Source organism: Sciurus vulgaris (assembly GCF_902686455.1).
Source record: "Sciurus vulgaris genome assembly, chromosome: 2".
Taxonomy (NCBI): Eukaryota; Metazoa; Chordata; class Mammalia; order Rodentia; family Sciuridae; genus Sciurus; species Sciurus vulgaris.
In genome coordinates this window covers 187680019-187703904 of record NC_136462.1, presented here as the reverse complement: position 1 = coordinate 187703904, position 23886 = coordinate 187680019, and the positions used below count along the sequence as shown (strand labels likewise).

Sequence of the window (23886 nt, the reverse complement as noted above, 5' to 3'; positions counted from 1 at the left end):
AAATTGAAAACTTTTGATGGAATGGATGCAATTGTAGAAAAACTTAAAATGACAAAATTGGCATGAAGATAAAAAGAACACCTACATGGTTCTGTAGGATTAAAGGAATTGGCAGTCAAGTCCTTCAAAACATCAGGCTCACCTGATTGGAAGTTGAGTTCTACCAAACTTCTTAAGTAGATTTAATCATTTAACGTATGCATTTTTCCCTAGATAATCAACAAGCAAAAAGTTTTCTTGGTTCCTTTTGTGAGGTTACTAGAAGCTTGATTCCAAAATCAGATAAGAAATACATGAAAAGATAATACAGGCCCATTTCATCTGTGAATATACAGAAAATGCATTCTAAATTAAATATTAGTTTATAAATCTAACACTGCTTTACAAAAATAATCATCATATACACATGAGGCTTATCCCAGGAGTAAGCTGGTTTCACTATTAGTATAATTCACTGCTTTAATATTCTAAATGATAAACATCATATGACTATCTGTATGAGACATGCAGTTGGTAAAAGTTTCAACGATTTATGATTTTTCGCTTTAAAAACCCTTAGAAAATAGAAGAAGGAAACTTTTTAAAAATCGTCGGAGTTTTTTAGACCAAAACCTTGCAGTAAAGACCATACTTAATATAGAAAATTTAGGGCATTCCTATTCAGAACAGAAGAAAGGCCAGAATGCAAACTTCTACAACTACTATTTAACATGATGCTGGAATTTCCAGCCCATACTTTAAGGAAAAGAAAAGGAAGAAGACGTATAGGATGGTAAAGAAAGAAAGGAAACTCATTGTAGATATGATAAGTATCTTAGAAAAATCAATGACAATAAATATTGTAATAAAAAAACAAAAGTTCAGGGTTGCCAGGTATAAGATTAACCTACAAAAATCAATACCCTGCTTCTATACCAGCAATAATGAACTAGAAAATTTAATTTAAAAATGGTAATACAAATTATCAAATATTTAGTATTTAACCAGCCCACGAATGTGCAAAATCTCAAAGGAGAAAGCTTTAATGCTAATGAAAGACTTAAGAGCTGAATAAGTAAAGAAAGTCCATGCTTAGGGATAAAATGGTATTGTCTCACAAACAAAAATCTCCCCCAAATTTATCTATAAACTTAATGAAGTGCCAATCAAAATTTCCGTGACGTTTTTAAGGAACTTAGAACAAAAATTAAAAAAAGAAAGAAAGAAAGAAAACTTCATAGTTAACAATCAATCTTGAGGAGTATTAAAATAAAAGCAGAGGACTGACCCTCCCAGATATCACTGTATAATATATACTCTAAAGCCATAATTATAAAAAAAGTGCAGTACTCATGTGACAGTAGGCAGATAGATGAATAGAACAGGATGTGGAGCTCTGGGATCAATTCCTACATATTGAAACTTCACGTGTGACAAAGGTAGTTCCACAAATCAGTTGACAGAATAGTCGGTGAATGGTTCTTAGGAAACCTTTTTCACTGTGCAGAGGAAAATAAAACCGAGTTCCAATTTAATACCTCATCCCAAGGTGGTGGACTTCAGAAGACCTAAGAGGTCAGTGTGAAAGATTCATCTGTAGAGTTAGAAAGAATATTGAAGAATGACTGTAGCTTAGGGGTGGGCAGGGACTTTTTAAACTAAAGTTGGCATCTTTCATTGAGTTTGGGAGACAGCAACAATGGCAATAGCTTTTCCCTAAATACCACCCAGAGATCACAGCAACAGATTCCGTGTGTATCTGCAAAAGCTGGATGGGTCTTAGCAACATGGTGTCTAGAGAATAAGTAAGAAACAGAATGAGACTGTACGATACCATTTACCTGAATTTAAATCTGCACAATAACTGTACTTATTTTCTTAGGACACAAACAGAATAGTTTCTTGTGATAGAGGGGTGGGGAATGGAAAAAAAGAAATGGAGAAAGAAATCAGGATATAGTCAGGATAGGCTAGGTATGTTCCAGTGACAACAATCCCCAACTCATGACAGAAGTTCTCTCTGTCTCATGCTGTGTGACTACACAGGGATCTTCAGGGTGGCCGTGCTCCCTCGATACTCTCAGGGAACCAGGCCGAAGCAGGCTTCATTGTAAAAAGAGCTTCCACAACCTGTGCAGCAGAGGAAGGTGAAATGGACCAATCACATTCAGGTTTTTAAACTACCAAAGTGACAGTTATCGCTTCGCATGCATCACTGGACAAAGCAAATCCGATGGCCACACCTAACTTCTGAATGAACTGGATAGTGCAGGCTGACCATATATATGCCTGGAACAGAGGACAAGTGGAATCCTTGAGAACACATATCATGTCTATAATTTAAAACATGTTTTAAAAAAAAACCTAACACATCATAAATTAACAATTTGGTTGGCTTAATCATATCAAAAATAAGGATTTTTTTTAAAAAATCTGGAATCAGGAACAGAACAAACAAAAAAATCTAGAATATACAAAGAATTTATACAAATGCATAAATAATTGAGCAAAGAATCTAGACAGAGAATTTGTGGAGAAAAAAATCCCAAAGGCTAATGAATATATGAAGAAATTATCAAACTCATTTGCATTAGAGAAATGCAAATTAAAATGATAATGGGAAAAAATACTTAGCACCTATCAGCTTGGCAAAAAAAATTAGAAAAATGAGGTAATGCCAAGGGTCAGTATGAACCTTTACACCCAGCCAGGAGTTTGGTGTAACTGTTCTAGAAGCCATCTGACAGTACTCTGTCAAATTAAGTTCACCCCTAAATTAATGCTTCTGCTCCTAGGATCACATACCGCAAAGAAATTCACACAAATCTAGAAAGGCACATACCTGTTGAGGTCTACTACAGCATGATTTCCAGTAGTTATAAATGGGAAGCAAACAGTGTGTCCATCAGTGTGTGTCAATTGATCCATTATGGAGGATATAGACCCAAGCTCACGTGCAACGGTTGGAAATAATGGATTAAGGGCACAGAGCAGAATGGGAATATGTCGAAACCAAGTGCTGAGTAACGAAAAGGTAACATTCCAATTACACCTTCCAGTTTGCATAATTAAAAATGCATGCATACTAACCAACTATGTGCATGCAGTAAGTTTCCATTCAAGCAAAATAACATGTGAAAACCGTGTTTCTATGCAGGAAAGACCATGGAGGGAGAGTAAAGATAAATATAGAAATAACCAAAACAATATTTGGAGATTGTCTTAGTTTCTCATTGCTACTTTAACCAATTGCCACAAATTTAGTGGCTTAAAACAATGTGGATTTACTATTCTGAAGCTCAGAAGTCTAAAATAGGCCTGCAGGGCTTCATTCCTTCTGTAGTCTTTAGGCAGAGTCTGTTTCCTACCCTTTCCAGCTTCTGGAGGCTGCCTGCATTCCTTGGCTTGGGGCTCCTTCCTCCAGCTCCTATGCCAGCAGTGTGGCTTCTATCTCTTCTCTCTGACCTCCTCTCGAAGGACCCCAGTGAGGGCACTGAAGTACCCAGATCATCCAGAGTGATCCCCATTTCAAGATCTTGAACTTATCCCTATCCACAGGGTTTCTTTTGCCATGTAAGATAATCTATTTGCAGGTTCCAGATTTAGGAAAAGGGCATCTTTGAAGGGGCCACTGTTTTGCTCATCACAGGGGTTTTGATTTCAGAGGATATGCAGGTCTGTGGAGGGATGGGCTCTGAGCAGGCCTCTGGGAGGTGAGGAAGCAAGTGCTCACCTGACCAGCTGGGCTGGGCACCATCCAATGCCTGCTGCCTTCTCCAGGTCTGTCTCTTAGACGTCTCTCCCAGGGATGCATTGCGTAATATCCAAATGGACTTAGGGCAAGAAGTGCCTGCATATGTAGTTTCAGCAGAATCTTCTGGGTCCCCAGGCACCTGACTCAAAAGCAGACTTTCCTCCCTGTACTGTGCAAAGAAGTGCCAGCTGGTCCTGGGAACCAGAACTTAAACATATTGATCTGGATGGTTTGAGTTATCATCAGGCAATATTTACTCTCCTTCCCTATTGTGGGGGAATGGCCCCACTAATGTGGGCTTACCTGGGTGACTTGCACTGACTAATACCATATAAGCAGACATGACATGAGTGAGACTTAACAGCTCTCACACAGGTTGGCTTGGCTGTGGTGTTTGTCACAGAAAGAACAGGCCCTTGGTTGCTGCTGCTCCTTGAGCCCAGATTCTCTAATGAACACATATGAACAGACCAGGGCCCAACTCACAGCCCGGAGCCACACCTGGCTGAGCCCAGCTGAGATCTTGCAAGCCCTCGTGTGAGCTTAAGCATAAAGGCCTGTTGTTGTAAGCCAGTGACTTTAGAGATGATTTGTCACACAGCACCATGGTGGCAGTAGCTCACTCACATATAAGCACATGTGATCTCATTCAAACCTCAAAAGAATCATAGGAGGCAGGTAAGGGGAAGGGCCACTCACTCAGAATTGCACAGTTCATAAGTATGTTTTGATGGGCAGGCGGGAGACTCAGCATCTGAGCAAGACCACTCGCGGTAAGATAAGGCCATTGACATGGACGGTGCTTTTAAGAAAAGCTCGTATTTTCCAGAGGGTAAGGCTGAGTCCAAGGTGAAAATCAAGGGAGAAGGGTCATGATCATCTTTATCAATCTGACACGAAGGCTTGCCTGTTGGTGACTGTGCTAAGACTGTGTCACTGTGTCATAGCGAAAGGTTGGCCCCTATTGGACGACCAGCCAGGAAACACAGTGTGGACATTTAGGCTTATCATCGTCACTGAGAGCTGCTCAACCAGACCAGGAAACATTTCACAAATGAATGGAGGAGGTAACAGGAAAGCAGATGTGTCTCCTGGCTACTGCTCCACCCTGCTCCCTCTTCTCCTGGCTTCCCTCCTTGGCTTTTGCCATAAAGTGACTGGGGTAGATAGTTCTGCTCTGAATCTCATTTCCTTTCTCATTGCCTAGGTATGTCCCAAATGAGACTGGACAGAGAACAAGCCTCCCCTAACTGACAGTGGTTTTTATTTGAAAATGTTCCTTCAATTTAATGATACTCTTGTACATTTCAAAGAATAAAGCTTTGGACATCATAAAAAAGCTTGGTAGGCATTTCTTGGGCTGCTGACACAGCAGGGCTCGCCAAGGTCCAGCAGTCCTGAACAGTGTCTGTAGATTAATGCCTATTCCTTGGGAGATCAAGAATGGCTGGGGAGTCGGGGCGGGAGGGATAGTTCTCATCTGTAGCAGCCTGAGCATTGAAAAACCCCAGATCTGAATATCAAAAGACAGTCTCTCCAGCTGAAAGGAAAGGTAGTAGCTCTGGAAGAAGGGGCCTGAGAGTCCAATTAGAAGATATTACTTTTGCTTGTTTTTACATATTCTAGAAACAAGTTGATCTACGACAGGGCTTCTCAAGTAGTGATAGCAGTAGCTACCCCGAGGAACGTTTCTAATTCCAGAGCTGGTGTTGTTCACAGCCAGGAGAAGAGTGTTAAGAATGCTGCATGCCTCACTTGGGTCTAGTGCTAGGTGACTCCTGACCGTCAGAAATATTTTAAGTTGTCTTCTTTCTTAGCCATTACCCCCTTCCTTCCTTCCTACCGTCCTCCCTCCCTCCCTCCCTCCCTCCTTCCCTCCCTCCCTCCCTCCTTCCCTCCCTCCCTCCCTCCCTTTCTCTCTCTCTTTCTTTCTCTCTTTCTTTCTTTCTTTCTTTCTTTCTTTCTTTCTTTCTTTCTTTCTTTCTTTCTTTCCTTTTCTTTCTCTTTCTTTCTTTCAAAAGGCTTGCCATGAATTAAGGGTGAATTGAGCCCAGGAATTGTCCTGGGCTTGCCTCCCCACCAACCACCCCCAATCTCTTTTTCTTTCTCTGAAAACTGAAACCGTGTAATTTAGAAATTGCTTCTCTCTTTCCAACCTGGTTTCCTCTGCCACAAAAGTAATTTTTAAACATTCTAAAGCTCTTATTTCCAGGCTGCAATCTTGTGCCTGGGTCCATTGAATTCTTCCTGGCATTTGGGTGCTTCAACAGTGGATGCGTTAGGAGCTGGCTCACCACTGGACTCTGGGGATCAGCAGTGGTGCTGGTGGAGCGGAGAGGGGAGACCAGGGTCTGAGACAGATTGGGGAAGCACAATGCATCTGCCAGGACCCCAGTGTTGTGGGTGTGGAGCACCCACACTGCATGGGATGCTGAGAGGAAAATAGGCACCTGAACAGTCAGGAAGTTCAGGCAGTGGGGTCTGGTATCAGGCAAGACAAAGTTAGGAGGTAATCGATAATCATGGCACCTATTTTCACAGAGAGAATTGCCTGTACAGAATTATTAATGAACATGTTTGAGAAAACTGTGTGCTGAGGTATTTAGGACCATTAAAAACTCATAAGGGCAGCAGGAGATATTTTAAATTATCATGGAAAACATACCATCCTCAGTCAGACAACACACAAGCTTCTACCCTGAGACAGTCCAAGGTTTTGACATTAGCTACAGTGCTTTTCAGTGGCATTGTATCTTTGCAGAGCTGGGTTTTGGCAGTTGCTTAGATGAGATGCAAATATTGCACAAAAATCCACACAGAACAGGCAACAAAACTGGCCATATGTCCAAGCTGAATCCACAGTTTGAAAAGTCATGCAGTGCTCAACAGATACATGCATCCCTTAGTAAGCAATGATGCTTAAGAATCAAATAATATCTTTTCTCTTGGTGCGTGTGTATTGTTTTCTCAAACCACTCTCAAGATGTTAAGATACAAATGCTTATTAAGTTGTTTGAACTAACTAATGGATGAAACAGGGATTTCTTTGACACAGAATCTGAAAAAAAAAATTTTTTTTTGTGGAAACATCAAGGGTACCATGAGAAAGTTCAAGAACCTTTGGTCAACTACATATAAAGAATTGTCTGGAAAACTGAAATGGTGAGACAGCAGGAAGGGATTAGGCCAGTGTGGCAACTGTGGAACCCAGCTATTGAGGAGATTGCACAGAACAAAGAGAAGAAGCCGGCATTGTGGAAATTTAGAGATTGGTCGTTTTTTTGCAGCATTTTTGACTGTGATGATGCTGGCTCTTTAACTGTTGGAGAAACTGCAAACGAGGCCCGTTGCTCTGACAGAATGACCTCTGTGAATGAAGAAGTGTCGCCCACAGGAACAGGGAGCAACCTCCCCCTCCTACTCCTCCAGCCCTGGTCCCTCCAGCGCCCTCTATTGGCAAAGATTAGCACAGGGCAAGGCAATCTGTACAACCCCAGTCCCAGCACCATAAAGCAGGGTGTAGAAAGGACGTTTGGAGCCCAGCGACAATGGCTTTAACAACTGGCCCGGGTCCTTGGGCTGTAGCCCTCATACTCACTCTGAGCCCAAGTGTCAGCACCCCAGTCAACAGGATGCCTCTTAAACTGGTAGTTCCTGACTATGCTTTCCACCTACATCCCAAGATGACTGACTGCAGGTGCTATGGGACAGGGACACATAGGTCACCTGTCTATGTGTCCCCTTTTCAAGTCGTCTCTCTTACTGCTACATCATTCTTAAACAGTTTGTCCCTTGGGTTTCCCTAAAAACATATTATTCTATTATAATATAAACATCTTATTTTCTCTAAAACACATGTACATGTTGGTAAGTCCAAATGTTTGGTGGCCACTAGGGTTGTTTTAGACTGTTTTCTTCCCCAGATTTTAAGCTCAAGGGAGGCAGGAACCATGTCTACTTGTGTGAACATTATGTCCCCAACCTCCCCTAGCATACCACCCATAGTCTCTAAATATTTATTTCAAGATAATCCTTGGGTAAAATATAAGAATATTTATGTAAATGTAGAGGAATGAGCAGGAAAGATCCAGGAGCTAGTGATAGGACCTAAACACAAAGAAGGAAAATTTTAGGCATAAGCTCCTCTCAGCTCTCCGATCTTTCTTTCCTGCTTGGTTTTACTCCAAAGTACTCACTACCATATTTTTCCAATGTGTCATTTAATCCCTTTGCCCTCCATAGAACATCAGCTCTGTGAGGAAGAGGGTATTTGTCTGTTTGATTCATTCTTACATCTAATGTAGTGCCTGGCGCATGGTAGGAACTTACTTAAAAAATATTAATTTTAAGAATGAGTCTGTCCAGTGCTTTACTTTAAGCAAAGAATAGCTTCTCCTACAGTTTCAACTGCCCCAGTTGTTATTCTCATTCTTTTCGGCGTGTTAAGAGGGACCAAGCTTCTGTGTAACATGCAGACTGGCTCAGAACATCTCTGGGTATGGTGCACCTCTCTAATGGAAGGTGGGAGGTGGCTCCCCCAGCCTGTTGTCCCTCACATCAAAATCTTGATGCCCATATGCTGTGTATCTTTTATTTCCTGGACTTCCCACCTCCTGTGTCTGGGGCTTAAGTGTCCCACTCTATTCTTCCTCTGCCATTCCACCCCCAGTATCCCTGTTCCTCCACCATCTTTGCCCCGGGCCCCTTCCTTCAGGACAGTGTTCTTGGCCTCTGGACTCCACACACCACATTGAAGCTTACGACCCTGGAGTGTTATAGGTGTCTTAGATCATGCAGTGATCGGTGCCTCAAGTGCTGGTCCTTCAGGAAGGCATGCTGGTGCTGCAGCTGAGAAGCCCATTCCTTCATGACCACTCTAAAGACCTTGTCTGCTTCTGATACCTTCATCAACAACCTCCATTGTGGGATTGGAAAGCTCAGTATCAGAAATTGATTCCTGCCATTGAAATCAGGGGCCTATTGACTCGCATAATGAATGTTATAGCTGGTGAGAATGAAGGTACTCAAAAATACAGGGGTTATTTTTCTTTTTTTCTTTTCTGCACATGCTAGAAAAGCACTTCACCAGTGAGCTACACTCCCAGTTCCTGAACAATCTTAAAGACTCAGTAGATTTACACAATGAAGAAAAGCCCAGGAAGCTCTGTAAGTTCAACCTGGGGGATGGTGTCCAGGCCTTGATTCCTAAACAACTGGCAGCCACTAGCTTAGGAGGGTTCCTGGTTGCCTGGAGTGACTACCGGGGTAACTTATTCTGACACTGTAATGGGAGTAGGCAGACTGTAGCCCCTGGCCTTGGACGCATGACTGGTGAACAGACTTGTTTTGAAACAGGCACGCCCATCCATGTGTGCGTGCCATCCATGTCAACTCTTGTGTAGGACAGCAGAGATGAACAGCTGCAGCAGAGATCACCCAGCATGCAGACCCTAAAGTATTTACTTTCTTGCCCTTTAAAAAAAAATGCCAACTCCCGCCTTAGAATATTGGCACATCTGCTTCAAATGAGCCTTTCATGCAAAATAGTAACCAGATCACCTAAAAGGACAGATTGCTGGGCCTTCACTGAGCTTTGCAGAATAGATTGACCTGTTTGGGGCTTGCTTGCTTGCTTGCTAATAAACATTTGTATAATAAATGCTCATCTGTGTAGTAGAATTTGGCCTGAGACTTGCTTTTATTATAACCTAATAATGTGGCTATGGAGGAATCATTAACCTTCACTCACCTCAGATTTCTTTGGTGGCTTTGGTTTCTATGAAAAAGAATGTCAGGGCTGTGCAAGAGTCATGTTCAAATTGGCTCAGACGTGTTCCCAGTGCTAAGCTGTGCTTTTCTGCCATGTGGCACCTGGGAGACCAGCACTGCCCCTGCCAGACTCTTCCGGCTTCATCTTCCTATCCTTCAAGTGACTGTGCCTGCCCTCCTCTATCATGAGTTTCATGAAGACAAGAAAGTATCTGTTTCATTCATCTTTATCCCTAAGGTCTGGCCCTGCTAAGACATTCAGGGTATATTTGCAGAAAGGAAGGAGAAGATAGAGCAATACCTAAAGAGGCATTAATGGAAGCTTGCTAAACCTAAATGGCAGTTGATGAAAAGCATGAGTTCAGCAGTCACCTGTATCAGGTGCCAGGTCACCTATGTCACTCCCATCTTGATGGCTGGCCCATCTCACCTCCCTTTCTGGGTTTGGGAGAATGTAGCCATATCAAGTTTGGAGCTCATGGTCTCCTTGATCCACCTTGAGGCCCTAAGAGGCAGAGAACATCATCTACCTTTCATACAGGAGAAGTAGACATGGATAGGGTAGGTCGTTTCACCAGGTCACAATGCCCCATGTTCAACATGCACTTTTTAATTAATGAGGAAGCCAGTAAATGAGTGAATAAATTACCTTCTCTGTGGCATTTTCACAAGAGAATAGCAACCTGGTCACCTTCTTGCCAGGTAATGTGTTATGAGGTAACAGACTGCAGCTTCTGATGCTTCTGGTTGTCAAGATAGCTACCTTCATAAGACGTCTCTGGTAATGTTCAACAAATTCCAATCCATCCAACACCTGCAATAAATTAGAGGTGGTGGTGGAAAGTAAGCAAAAGAGTGGGTTTGGATGGGGCTGGAACAAAGATGGATTTTAATTTTGTTCCTTTTACCTTTTTTTCCCCTTCGTGTATCATTTCCATGCAGAAATTGCAAATTAATGGTCACATCGAACTATCTGTCAACGTATTACTGCTCTTGCAGTATCAAATTATGTTGGCAATAATGTTTCCAGCTGCCTAGGACTCCATTGCAATTTAATTTGAAAGGAACTCAAATTGCATCTCTAAATGGATAAAAAATTAATTTTACATACAAGCCATCCACCTCCACATTTTCAGCCCCATACCCTAAAATTATCTCAATTTAGGTTCAACTTTGAACAGTACATACGTCCCAGCCAACTCCACAGGCAAAGATGAATACATAGCAAATTCATGAATTGGAAATCTGCTTTGCTGCTCCTTTTTTAATAAGATGTTCTTCCTTGATTAAGGTCATTAGGAAATTCTGCAGCTATTGCCTTTGACAGCAGGAATAGAGGCCGAGTCCATACAGAACAAAAACAGGAGCCATTTCCAACTTCACCAAATGATCACCCTTAACAACTGGAGTGAAAGAGAAATCTGATTTTCACCCCTTTACTTATTGCTTCTCCCTTGTAGTGTATCCAGGCCTTAATTCTGGTCTGGTGTTTAGTCCTTGCCTACTTTCTAGATTTTCTCATCTATCTATCTACCTACCTACCTATAATCTACTTACCCATCATATATCTTTCTATCATCTATCTATCTACCTACCTACCTACCTATCATCTATCTATCATCAGCTATATGTCCCAGTTATATGTCCCAGTTATTGCTCACAGGGTGGGGGTTGGCAAACATGACTGAAACCTTTAAGCAGTGCCCCTGTGAGTTGATAAGAGGTGTGGAGAAGTAAGTGATTGTGTTTAAACAGAGTCCCAGGTATTCACTAGGGTCCTCGGAGGCTGTTGAAAAGAGTTGCAGGCAACAGATAGCACTGGTGCTGGGCCTTGAGCATGCTCACTGGGGATTGTCTTTGTCGGAGGCATCTCACATGGGGAGCACAGTGTGCACAAAAGTGGGGAGGTGTGTAGGATTCCTCTGCTTCAGGGACGGAGGCTCTGAGGAGGGAACAGTGGAGGGCGGAGGGGTGGGAAGGTGACTGTTGCACCTTGGGCTCAGGAATAGGTTGAAATGGACCATCAGGATGAAGGCAATAAGAGCTAGTGGAGAGGGGAGAGGTGATCAGAGGCCATCCTACTTTCCAGAGGCAGCAGCAGATTCTGCAAGCAGGAGCAGGTAGACACACACGCACACACACACAAGCACACACATGTGCATGCACCTGTCCCAATCTAATGTGCAAGATCACAAATGAGTCTGGAATAAGCATGAGTAGAGACCTGTGGCCCCTTTCCCTTCTCCTTGCACCCAACCCTATCTCTCCCTGCAGAGGACCTTGTGCATGTGTGTGGAGACCTCAGCCCTCATGTACAAGTTCCATCTACTTTCTCAGACAACTGTCTTTTGGTCACCTTTTGAGGCTAATATTACTCCCACAAAACTGAGAAAAGCAAGAGAAGACCACTCAAGCCCTGGGAGTGAGTTTGGGGCCAGTGGGACATGGGATTATAGGGTTCGGGCACCTGGTGCCTGGTCAAAAGGGAGAGTCAGGGGTAGGTGGGCATAGGAGAAGGAGGGCATAGTCTGATGAGGGCCAATACAGGACTCAGGACAGGTCCCCAGTGGCCAGTTCAAAGTCATACAGAAAGTGCACTGGACTGAGCCACTTTGATTTTCTATGAGAGGATGATTTCCAGCTTCCCAGAAAAGCCACCTCTCTTCAAGCTGTTTGCTGTCTTCTTGGCCTGTAGGCTGTTACTCAAGAAGGTCGTATGGACAGGGCCTTATCTGGAGGCAGAAACCATAGGCACTAGGCTTGGACATATTTACACAGAGGATGTAAATTCAACAAACCAATCTTCACTGCACACACAGGGCTTTCTCAGCAATTTCCAACTTGTTTGCACCAACCTGAATGTAAACCTGAGGCTCTCCCTGCTAGAAGCAATTACTGGAGCAGACGCTGGGTTTGGTGACTGAGGTTTAGGGGGTCAGATTGAAAGCACGAATGCTTCCATCACACATTCTGAAATCTAGTTTCCATGGTACAGGATTTTAGGACATCTACTTGCTTGAATGCAAAAAAAAAAAAAAAAAAGAAAGAAAGAAATGTTCACCTTTAAGATCCTGCTGATGTGCCAGAGGGGACAGAATAGGGACTGTGGAATCAGGAGATTCAAGCTCAGGTCCCCAAAACAGGTTTATGTTCATTCCATCTTGTAGGAAATTCCCCTCGACAGATCCTGTGCTATGTGCTGGAATTGCTGGATAAATAGAATATGGTCCCTGGGAGCCTGGGACAGCAGACAAATGCATTAACAAGAAATTCCTGGGCATTGTTACAAATGCTAAGTGTGATAGACAATGGTACATAGTGTCCCATAGAATGGGGAAATGTCTGTGTGAACTTGGCTAAATCTTGTCCCTTCACTCAGCCTCAGTTTTCTATGCCATAGAGTTGTTTCCCACAGGCAAGTGATAGTTAGCATCTAGCTCAGAGCTGCTGCTTAACAAATAGCCCTTGATTTCTTCCCTTTCCTTGAACAGGAGTTCTCAAATTTACACACTTCCACTACATGTGTCTTACCCACAATTCTACCAGAGTCTTTCTTGCCTTTTGCATTTGAACTGAGATTTCCTTGGGCCTCTTAATTTCCATATCTGGGAGAACACCTACAATCATTGCCCAAGGTCTCTGTAACACATGGATGTTCAGAGTTCCCTTTGCCTTGTACCTCCCTGTGCTCCCCTGTGGCATCTTATATGGCCCAAAGGGTGCAGATCTCAGTCCTTTCTGGAATCCACAGGAGATCTGGTCACAGCAGACATTTTTCTGGTATCTTGAGGAAAGTCTAGGAGTCACATGGGGAATGGTCACTATGTAGTCCCTTAACACTCCATCATTTTTCACCCCTGTACCTCTCCTGCTCCACCCAAGCCCCCAACGAATGCATGTTCTTCTTCCTCTGGAGGCTCAGCCTAAATAAGACTGAGGCCCTGGGAATACAGCATCTGTCCCGAACAAACTTCTCAAGGCATTTCTCCAAGAAAGGCAATTCTGTCTAAGAGGAATACCCACTGTTAGAGAAAGGCAATTTTCTCTCTCTTTACAGTTCATTTTATGCTCATTAACAGCCCTCTGAGATTAGTGTAATAATTTCCACTTTATAGATGAGGAGATGGAGGCTCAGAGATGAAGTGCCCTTGCCCAAGGTCACTCAGCTACTAAGTGCCAGAGTCTGGCTTCGAGCCCTGCTCTGACTGTCAATCACACCTGTTTCTGAGGGAGCAAGGGATTTTCCTGTGCCCCATCCTTCCCGCTCTGGAGGGAGTCTCTTCACTGTGCGGCAGGCTTACAACCTCTATTGCCCTCTTTAAAAAGGTGGCCCTGGGATGCTTTTACCTCTAAGAGAAGCAAAAAGGTGCTTATGTGCTCGCTGCACAGGCAAGCTGCAGGGAGATGGGAGAACAGGGCGGAAGACAGACCAGCGCTCAGCTCAGCACTAGATGTGTTTGAATCACAGCCTCTAGCAGGTGCTTCTGAGGGTCCAGCAGTTTCTGCCTTATGGCTTTTGGCTCTCCCACAACATTCTCCCAGGTCTCCTCAGACTCTTGATGGCAGTGACATGCCTCTCATTTGTGTCCCTGCCCCGTCTCAATCTCTAGTGGTGTGACTATTCAGAAAAAACAGAGTTTTTGTATTTTACAGACTCCAACTCTCAGCCATAGCACTGGCTATGTGGCTTTAGGACAATCATTTCATCTCACAGAGCCATGCTCTCCTCCAGGACTCGGATGCCTTCCTCATGACTTGTTATGACATTTACAAAACTCAGCACATGTGCATCCATCTGATACTTACCAAGACCCTTTTCTTCTTGTGCACCAGGCACAGGGTGAGACAGACACAAGTTCAAAACCCCACTTTGCCTTTCGCTAGCCTTTCTACTATGGGCAAGTTCCAGGACCTCTCTGGGCCTCAACTTACTCATCTGTCAAGTGGGTTGACAATTCCTCCAAAAGTCCTATGATGATCCAAGAAAGAGAAACTAGTACTTGTGGCTGCTGCTCTGTCCATGGTGTTTGTTCTTATGGTTTAGTTTGTGTTTTGAAGCTGTATGGGAGATCTCAAAGGTTGCTTTTAACATGAGATATGGTACTTTTAAGATGCTCAACAAACCATGGGGGTTGCTTTGAGCTTCAGTGAGTCTTAAATGTCCCTGTTCTCAATCCTTAACAGGGGGAGGAGAGACCTCTGTGAGGGTGGCTATCTTGGACATAGCAGTGGTCTGGAGGGTGCTCCCAGAGGAGGAGTGTTAAGAGGTCCCCAGCAGGGCTGAAAGGTTCCGGCATCTGAATTAGTGCCAAGGCTTCAGCTGGGTAAGGATGGAGGGATGTCCAGTTCTCAGCAAGCCGCCTTTGCTAGCCCTGTGCTTATACATCTGCACTCACTGCAGCCTGGCCACTGTGAGACATTCACCCAAGCCACAGTGGCCAGGCCTGCTTGTGACCCTCAACTATGGGGACCACCCTTTTCACCTCTTTTTCCACATGGGTTCAGCACAGCGTGCTGTCGGCTCATCCAATATCACATTCTCTAAGTCACCCGTTTGCTTTTGGAATGCCGACTCTTCTTCCCACAAAGGATATGAGCGAGTGAACAATTGGGCTGCAGGAGGGACCATGAATTTGTCAGGTGATCAGAAACCAGGGCTGCCCATCTTGCCCGGCAGCCTCGTACCAGCAGGCACGTGAGCCGCCCTGGGCTAGCTTGCCAGGCTCTCTGACGTTTCTGTGAAGCGCGTTCATTGGTAAGGATCTGACATAGGTTGCATTTTCAGATGAGGGACTTAGCTGGCCCCAGGAGCCTTCAACCCCACCCCTTCTTGTGGCTTCCTGGGTATCTGGGCAACCATTTCCTAAAGGCTCTGAGTGGGCTGGAGAGGTGATGTCATCCTACTCTATCATTTTGCATATTGGTTCCACCCAGAACTGCTATTTGTAAGACATTCAGGGTGGATACAGCATATGAAGCACTGTTATTATTTTTATTACTACTCTGATTACTGGAAAACAAACCATCAAGCAAACAACAAACCCAGACATCGTATATGGAGTGCTTATTAAGTTCCAGGTGCAATGCTAACTGCTTTACAAATATCTCATTTGACTCCTCCTTCTCCTACAGTAAAGTTAGCTGCCAGAATCATCACTCTTTTACAGATGAAATCAGAAGTGGACCCAAAAGGGGTTACAAAACTTGGCAAAGTCCTGTAGGCAACATGGGGAGAAATGCTGGCTTAATGTCTAGTCCGCTCTTCGCTGTTCCCAGCTGAGAGACCCCAATGCTCAGAGAGGTGCCTGGCACACAAGAAGCTGGATTTCCACCATCCCAAATGCCTGAACCCTAACAGAATAATCTGGGCATGTGGATTTTTAAAAAATTTTGTTTGTTATACTCTGTTTTGTACAAAAACATCTATTTAACTTCTATAAGGTATACATATTAGATTAGATTATTCCTAGTAAAATAAGACACAGCCATTGTTATATATGGGGGGGTCTGGGATCACAATCAGCAAGGAGGAATGGATAGGAGATACTGTTGGGGTGAGAAGGCCTGGTCAGATCTGCTGGGAGAATGATGTTTCTAGAGAATACGGAGAGGAGGAAAAGAAGGGTGGGGAGCTGTTGTAGAAGGCTGGGAAATAATGCTCTGTGTTACGAATGGAGGGGAGGATGGAATGGAGATTCAAAGGCAGCGTGGGGGCAGAGTGACCATGTGAATGGACTGGTACAGTGTGTCAAGGGTGTGACTCGATTTCCAGTTTGTGCATCTGGATGCTATTAGCAGAAGAGGGGAGGAGACCTCCAGGAGGAAAGGCTGTGGCTGGTCAGAGCTCTAGCAGCTACCTAAATCGGTGTGTCCCAGAAGTGCTGTGTGTGCTGTTGGTGGCACCCAAGAGGGATTTCAGAAGTACCCCTATGGACCCTAAAGAATTTAACAATTTTGCATTTATTTTTGTAGTTAGCAATTTATTTATGACACGTGATCTATGGCAAGTCTCCACTTCATATATTCATGTTTTCTCTTACATGCATTTAAATAAGAAAAGGGAAATCGATTTAAAGAAAAATGTGATGTAAATTATGCTGCATGTGGCAAAAACCACGAAGGCAGTGATTGAGTGGTTACAATACGTGGGGAAGAGAATTCTCAGCTGCTTTAGCAGAACATCCACTTGTCTTCCTGACAGTCTCCAGAGACCTTGTGCCTTCCCTATGTCTTGCAGATCCCGTGCACGGCCCGCAGAATGTGGAGATCGTAGACATCCGGGCCCGGCAGCTGACCCTGCAGTGGGAGCCCTTTGGCTACGCAGTGACCCGCTGCCACAGCTACAACCTCACCGTGCAGTACCAGTACGTCTTCAACCAGCAGCAGTACGAGGCAGAAGAGGTCATCCAGACCTCCTCCCACTACACCCTGCGGGGCCTGCGTCCCTTCATGACCATCCGGCTGCGGCTCCTGCTGTCCAACCCTGAGGGCCGGATGGAGAGCGAGGAGCTGGTGGTGCAGACCGAGGAGGACGGTGAGCAGGCGAGGCGGCTTCCAGGGAAGGGGGATGTTGGACCTGCCCACCGACTGCCATGCCAGTCAGTGAGGAGGCTTTCCTTTTTCCTGCATCTTTGGTCTTTTCCCCAAGATCTTCCAAAAAGGACCACGCAGGCCATGCATTGTACAACTTGGCTTGCTGTTCTCGGTCACAGCAGGAGCTCTCAAGGCTGACCCTCTCTGTCCCCATTCCTCTTCTCGCTCTCTCCCACCTTCTCTGACACTTCCTGTTAGAGAACATACCTACCCTGTTGTTTCAACTTGCCGAGATGGGAAGTCACACGGATTCTCAGTTTTGTTCAAATTTAAAGAAGAAAATACACATGACAAGCTTAGCATGTACTTTTCCCACAGGACTGATGATTCACTTGGGTGTCCTACAGGCATCTCAAACTCCAAATATTCAAAAATGAACCAGTTCCCTCGGCTGCACTGACTTCTTTCTCTGTGATCCTCATCTCAATGAGCTACATCTGACAGCTTACGATGGAGACCTAAATGTCAGCCCAGGAGCCTCCATTTCTCCAACCCCAGTGCACCTCTCCAGTCCTCAAGGTTCTAACGGGTCTGCTTCCTGCAATTTATCTCCCATCATGCCCCCTAACCTGAGAGGCCTGGAATAGGGAGACTCTTATGCCCCTGGAACACACTTCCTGCCTCTCTGTCCTCATCCGTGCTCTTCCTTCTGCTCAGGCTGACTTCTCACTCCACATCTGCAGGGCACACTCCAGTAATCTTTCATGTCTTTGCTCAAATCCTTCCTCCAGGAAGCTTCTCTCAACTGCCCCAAGCTTCCTTCCCAGGCTCCACTGCAATTGGCATGTAACTCCACCACAGCAGATACCTTAGTGATGGGACAGAATTTGCCAGTTCTAGGATTTATCTAAGGAACACCTGTCCATGGCTCTATTTCAGTTTTACCTCCACTAGGCTGCTTTTGGCACTGTGGCATGTCTTATTTAGTTCTCCAGAATCTGACTCTGAAGTGCAAGTTGTATATAAGTCATTGATTAAGGAAGTTTCCTGGGGGAGACTAGCAGGGCATGGGAAGGCAGGACAGGAAAGGGGAGGAGTTTCTGGCCAAGTCCTGCAAAGTTTGGCTGCACTCTGAGCCTACTCAGGAGCTCTTCAGGGTGTGTTATGCATACCAGGTGTTCCAAGTCAGAGAAGGGAGCTAGAACTGACTCCACATTTCAAAAATGGACAGTCCTTTCCTCCAGCAGGTAGAATAACATCATAGCATTATAAAGGGATGGTACATAAATAAATTAGACCTATACCCAGTGGATCTTAATTTCTCAATAAATGTAGCTACTCTGTTTGCACTAAGCCAGAAAGAAAAACGTTCTTGACCAAGGAACCTGAAACATAAGTAACTCAGGAACCACTGAGCTGCTCTAAGAAAACTTGTCAGGCTCAAACCTTCCCTTGGATATGGTTGTAGAGAATACCACATAGACTCTCAAGGAATAGCAGTGTGCTGGACCTGAACTGAGCTGCAAAGTTTGGGCAAAGAGGGTGGTTTGGTGACTAGTGCTCACAGGGCATCCCTAGCGATTAGATCCCCAGGGAGGAGCAGCAGGGGCCCTGCTCACCATGGACTATTCTTGAGGCTGACCTGCACATGCAGCTGTAAATCCGAAGTCCCAGCTTTAAGGTGTGCCTTAAATTCTTCCTTTCTAATTCTTGTCACTAAGAGAAAAAAATAAATAAATAAGTCAAAAAACCACAAAGCCTTTATCAAAACAATGCAAGAACAGCAAGGCTTTGAAATTAAATTTATATTAAGCATCATAAATAAAACATCCATTCTGCTCTAGGAGATGTGTGGACATTTTCATATTAAAGGCAGCAGCATACAAGACACCAGTCCTCGGTTCTGTAGCTCTTCTGAGCCTGTAGCTCAGAAACTGCTGGAAGGTCTCAGCAGAGCATAGACACCCTCCGTAGGCCCTGATTAGTCTCTATTCTTCCAAAAGAAGGAGGAGACATTTCCATTTGCTGGGGTACTCATTCACCTCCAGCAGGAGCTGAGGCTGGAGCAAGGCCTTGTCGATTAACTGAAGCTCCCCTCTGGGAGCCAGAGAGAGCAACCTCTTGGATTGAGCTGACTGGCTCCATGCTGCTTTTTATCTGTGTTCCAAAATTGTCTTCTGGGGAATGTGTAGAACTTGTCATTTCAGCACCCCAGTGCCTTTGAAGACCTGAAAAGTAATCTGCTAGAGAGAGAAGCTCATGGCCCCAGAGCCCCATGGCTTCATCTGGAAGCAGCTGTTGGTAAAAGACTAAACAGATTCTTATTTTTCTCTTTTCCACAAATGTCTCAGACAAAAACCACAGTTTCCTTATTTTTTGGTTACTCCTATGTGTTTAAACAGACCACAGTCAAGATTGTGAAATGAAATATGAGAGGTCTTTAAGGATGAAAGTCATTTTGAAGGGGTCTCCATTCAGTCATTGACTGGTTACTATTTATTGAGCACCTACCATGTGCTAGGTGCCAATAAGCTTGCTATATAAAAGGACTCCTGTGTGTGTGTGTGTGTGTGTGTGTGTGTGTGTGTGTGTGAGATTTTGTTATGAAATGGTTCAAAGCTATAGAAAAAAATGAAAGATTAGTCCTAAGAAGACCTGAAAACCCTAGGCCCAGATTCAACATTTGTTAACACTTGGCTCTATTTACTATCCCATAGAGATAATAGGTTTGTATGATATGAAAATGTAGAATACATACACATATATACACACATAACTTTAGCTATTTGAAAATAAATTATAGAAATCATGAGACAACCCATTAACACTTTAAAAATAAAAGCATTCTCCAACATAACCACAATATCATATAACATCTAAGAAATTTGGCATTAATTTTAAAATAATCTAATGTAGTCTATTTTCATATTTCTAATGCTGTTTCTAATAACATTAAACCTGATTCTATATGACAAAACTAGAGTGAAAAACATTTTTGTAAAAAATATTGCATGGGTTGTGGTGCATTTTTCACTGTATCTTGTCAAGAGGTCCCCAGGGCTAGGGAACCCCTCTATCACTGATGTTACCTCCGGTCACTTATTTAAGACAGGGACCACCCAGTCCCTCCACTGCAGAGGCAATACTTCCTTCTCTTTGTAAAGTTTCTGTGCTGTGACACTTAGAGATGGTGTTAGCATCCTGTTCCCCAAAACTGTCACTCAAAGGTTGTAGCACACCTTGATCACCCTTAACTAAAGTAATCAGGTATTACACTGGTGCTTGCAAAGGGTGGCTTTAAAATTTATCATTCCCCTATACTTATTAATCAGCTTTCTTCTTTATAGAAGAGTTTCTTCTCTCATCTTCCTCCCTGTGTTTACTATCCTTATTGATTCATAGATCATATTTTGACTCTGTACAAAAATCCACCACTACCATTGTTCTTGATGCTCAGTTTATCATGACTATGGCTAGCAGGAGGCCCTTCAGGTTGGCTCCAGGTCCTTTTGACATGCCCGCATTAGTCTTCCTTGCTTCTGGCACAGCACCCCATTCTCTACTAAACTTGGGATGTCCCTGCCATGCACTTGAAGTCAACCAGTTATCTAAGGATTTCTGGATTTGGGCCCTAAGATATACATCTAACGTGAGCTTAATGTAGCACTATTGCCTGGAGATAATATCTCTCTGGGTAGAAAGAGCTGGGGAATATAATTTGTTTTAAATCATGATCTCATCCTGATTCAACCCCAGTGCCTCCAGATTCTTCTCTACCTTCCACCCAGACATCACCCTCCCCCCATGGTGAGGATCCTGAATCTCAACATCCACCTAATTTTTCATTTACTCCATCCTGCAGTTCATATAAAGTAGTTTCAAAGTTACAGCACCAATCCAGTGAACAAACAATAAAGCTAATTTAGGTTGGAGACCTCAATTTTTCTGTCTTCAGTATTTTTAAGGCTATGTGCAACTGAAGATGGGCAGTCAAAATACAGAGTTCCAAAGTTCAGTGTTTATCTCCATAGGGTTATAATATCAATTTGATACCCAATTAGATTCATTTGTTTCAATGTTAAGGTTTTCCTGCCCCTCATCCTTTCTTAAATTAAAATTTACTGTTGTTTTTTTTTTTTTTTTAAACAAATAAAAGTTGCCTCTTTCAAAAGTCCAAATTCTATAAAAAGTTCCACTCTGGAAAGTACTATCTCCATCCTTATTTTTGTTTTGCAGTTCCCACACTGAAAGATAGCCACTGTCATTCATTTCTGGTTTATCTTTCCAGTAGTTCATTTTGCAAAAAGTAAATGATATTTTCCTCTCCTAATTTCATGTAAGAGGCAACAGAGTGGATGCACTTGGCATCTTGTTTTTTTCGTTCACTTAGAACATTCTGGAAATCACTCCATGTCAGTTAGTATAAACTTCCCTCATTCCCTTTGTAGCTCTATGGTACTTCATTGTGTGGATGAATATACCTAAGTGTCTGATGGACAATTAGGTTTTTTCGGTTATTTGCTATCACAATACTGCAGGAAATAGCCTTGTGTGTCTGCATTGTTTGCTATTTGTGAAGATGTAGCCCGCTGGAATAAAAGGGCTTATGCGTTTAGATACTCCTTCACACAAGTTGTATTATTTTGTCTTCTTACCAGTGGGGTAGATTCATATAATCTTAATACCAAATGTGAAAGAGGAAGCAGTATTACTTTTCCTGTTGTGCAGTGAGGAATTTTAGGTTCCCACTTAAAACAATTTATAAAATCATAATTGATTTTAATCATGAACATATATCAATATATTGATGTATATTCTGGCACACCACCTTATTCTTGACTCAACATATTAATATGTAATATATACTTGATATTTTATATGCATACTCATGTAATAGATATTTTATTTAATATGGTAATTTCAGCTGAAGCTCTTCTGCTTTAATTGTAAGGAGGACTGGCACATCTCAAGAACATCCATTTCTAATGAGCCACGTCATCTGGCTTCCCAGGTTTTCAGCTAGAAGGAAGCTGCCTGTTGCTAGGGACAGGTGCTTCTATAGTAACAAGATGTAGTTTATAAAACCCATTAAGAGGAAAGTAATAGGAAAAACAGAGAAGGAAATAACAATATGGCAATGGATAACTCAGTCCACAATTCTACAGTGTAAGGTAGAAAGCTGTGCAGACCTTAGGAAGTCCTAAGGCGACCCTTTATTAGAGCTCCCTCCATGGCAGATGTTTACAAAGATGACTTTGAGGTATTAGGAAGGGTAAGGAGAACTGCAATTATGTTGTTTGGGTGTCCACTTTGAGCTGGGCACTGTGCTGTCACTCTATTCTATCAGTCAGTCACAAATGCTGTGATGTAGATGCTATTGCTACAGTTGGGCAGAAGAGGAATTAACAGATGCCGAAACCTTATCTGTGAGATCTTCCCTGACCACTGAATAGACAAACCTATACTGGACCAAAACCTCTGTCGAATTCCTCTGCTTTGCTTTTCTCCATAGCATGCTATGTGTTTATTTCTTTAAACATTCCTTCTTAAAGGAATGTAAGTTTCTTGAGAACTTTGATTTTTCTTACTGTTAAATATTCCCCAGCACCAAGAACAGTGCTAGACTGTAGTATGTGCTCATTAACCATATGTCAAATGAATTATTGAAGGAATGAACATCAAAGTCCATTTCTCTTTCATGAAACCAGAGTGTCCCATGTATGGGCATTGGTTAGTTAGTTCCAGGTTGAGTCTGTTTTCTTTTTAGCTGTATTCAAAGCTGATTCTTACCTGCTTGATAAAGCTGATCATTAGCATCTCTTCTCACCTCAGTCATATATGCATTGCTTGAAATCAACCATGGTAGGAATATTTACACCACAGCAATTGGCGAATAGTTTAGTTTTTGTTTTTTTTCCTAGAGAGCTTGAGGTGAAACACTTAGAAGCACTCTACCAAGTTGCACAATTAAGTCTCTGGTGATGTCTTAACTTGTGAATATGAATCAGAGGAAATACTTATTCTCTAGTGAGACTAGAAAATATGAGTAGATTGAAACTATCTAAATCCTCTGACTTTTCTCCACGAAACTCACTTATATACTCCAGTAATCCCTGAACTACTCTCAAATTATTCTGATTTTTCTTAACCTATTAAATTTCAAGTTTCTAATTCTGTGCGTATATCAACAAAATTGACAAAAGTGCATTAAAATAGGTTCTTAGAGGGCTGGGGAGATAGCTCAGCTGGTAGAGTGCTTGCCTTGCAAGCACAAGGCCCTGAGTTCAATCCCTAGTACTGCAAAAAAAAAAAAAAAAGGTTGGAAACGATAAATGAGAGCTTGTATTTTCTTATATGTATTCTCATATATGTAGAAATATATATATGTATATGTATTTTTTTTGACAAGCTGTAATCCTAATAATTATTTTAAAGTTACCATAAATGGTATACTTGTTGGTCAGTTTAAGTTTTTATAGTTCCATATGGTGGGCTGATGGAACAAAATGGGTTAGATGAGTTCTAAGCGTCTTTATTATGAATAACCAACAACCAACCAACAAATATGGCACCTGAAAAGGAGGGGCAGGAAACCATCCAGATGAGAGAGGTATGATGGGAAATTCCTGTTGATTTGTGCAGGGCTCCATGTTTTTGCATACGCTTCTTTGCTACTTCTCATAAGTACTCTCCAGGTTCACCATCCTTAACCCCACTTTTCAGATATGGAAATGGAGAGGAGGGGAAAGAGGACAGGAAAGGAAGGGGAGGGGAGAGAAGAAGGAAGAGAGAGGAGAGTAGGGGCGAGGAGAGGAGAGAACCTCCCTTGATCACACTCTGTCCTCCTTTAC

General features: G+C 43.0%; 1 protein-coding gene across 10 annotated transcripts in view; it reads left to right on the top strand.

The window, feature by feature from the left end:
• The window catches only part of PTPRT (protein tyrosine phosphatase receptor type T), a 1026485-nt gene that overhangs the window by 637705 nt on the left and 364894 nt on the right, over positions 1 to 23886 (top strand). For all 10 annotated transcript variants that reach the window (XM_079126897.1, XM_079126896.1, XM_079126893.1 and 7 more), the window contains exon 8: positions 16740 to 17036. In XM_079126897.1, the coding sequence (XP_078983023.1) occupies positions 16740 to 17036 (297 nt within the window). The remainder of the gene's footprint in view (positions 1 to 16739; positions 17037 to 23886) is intronic.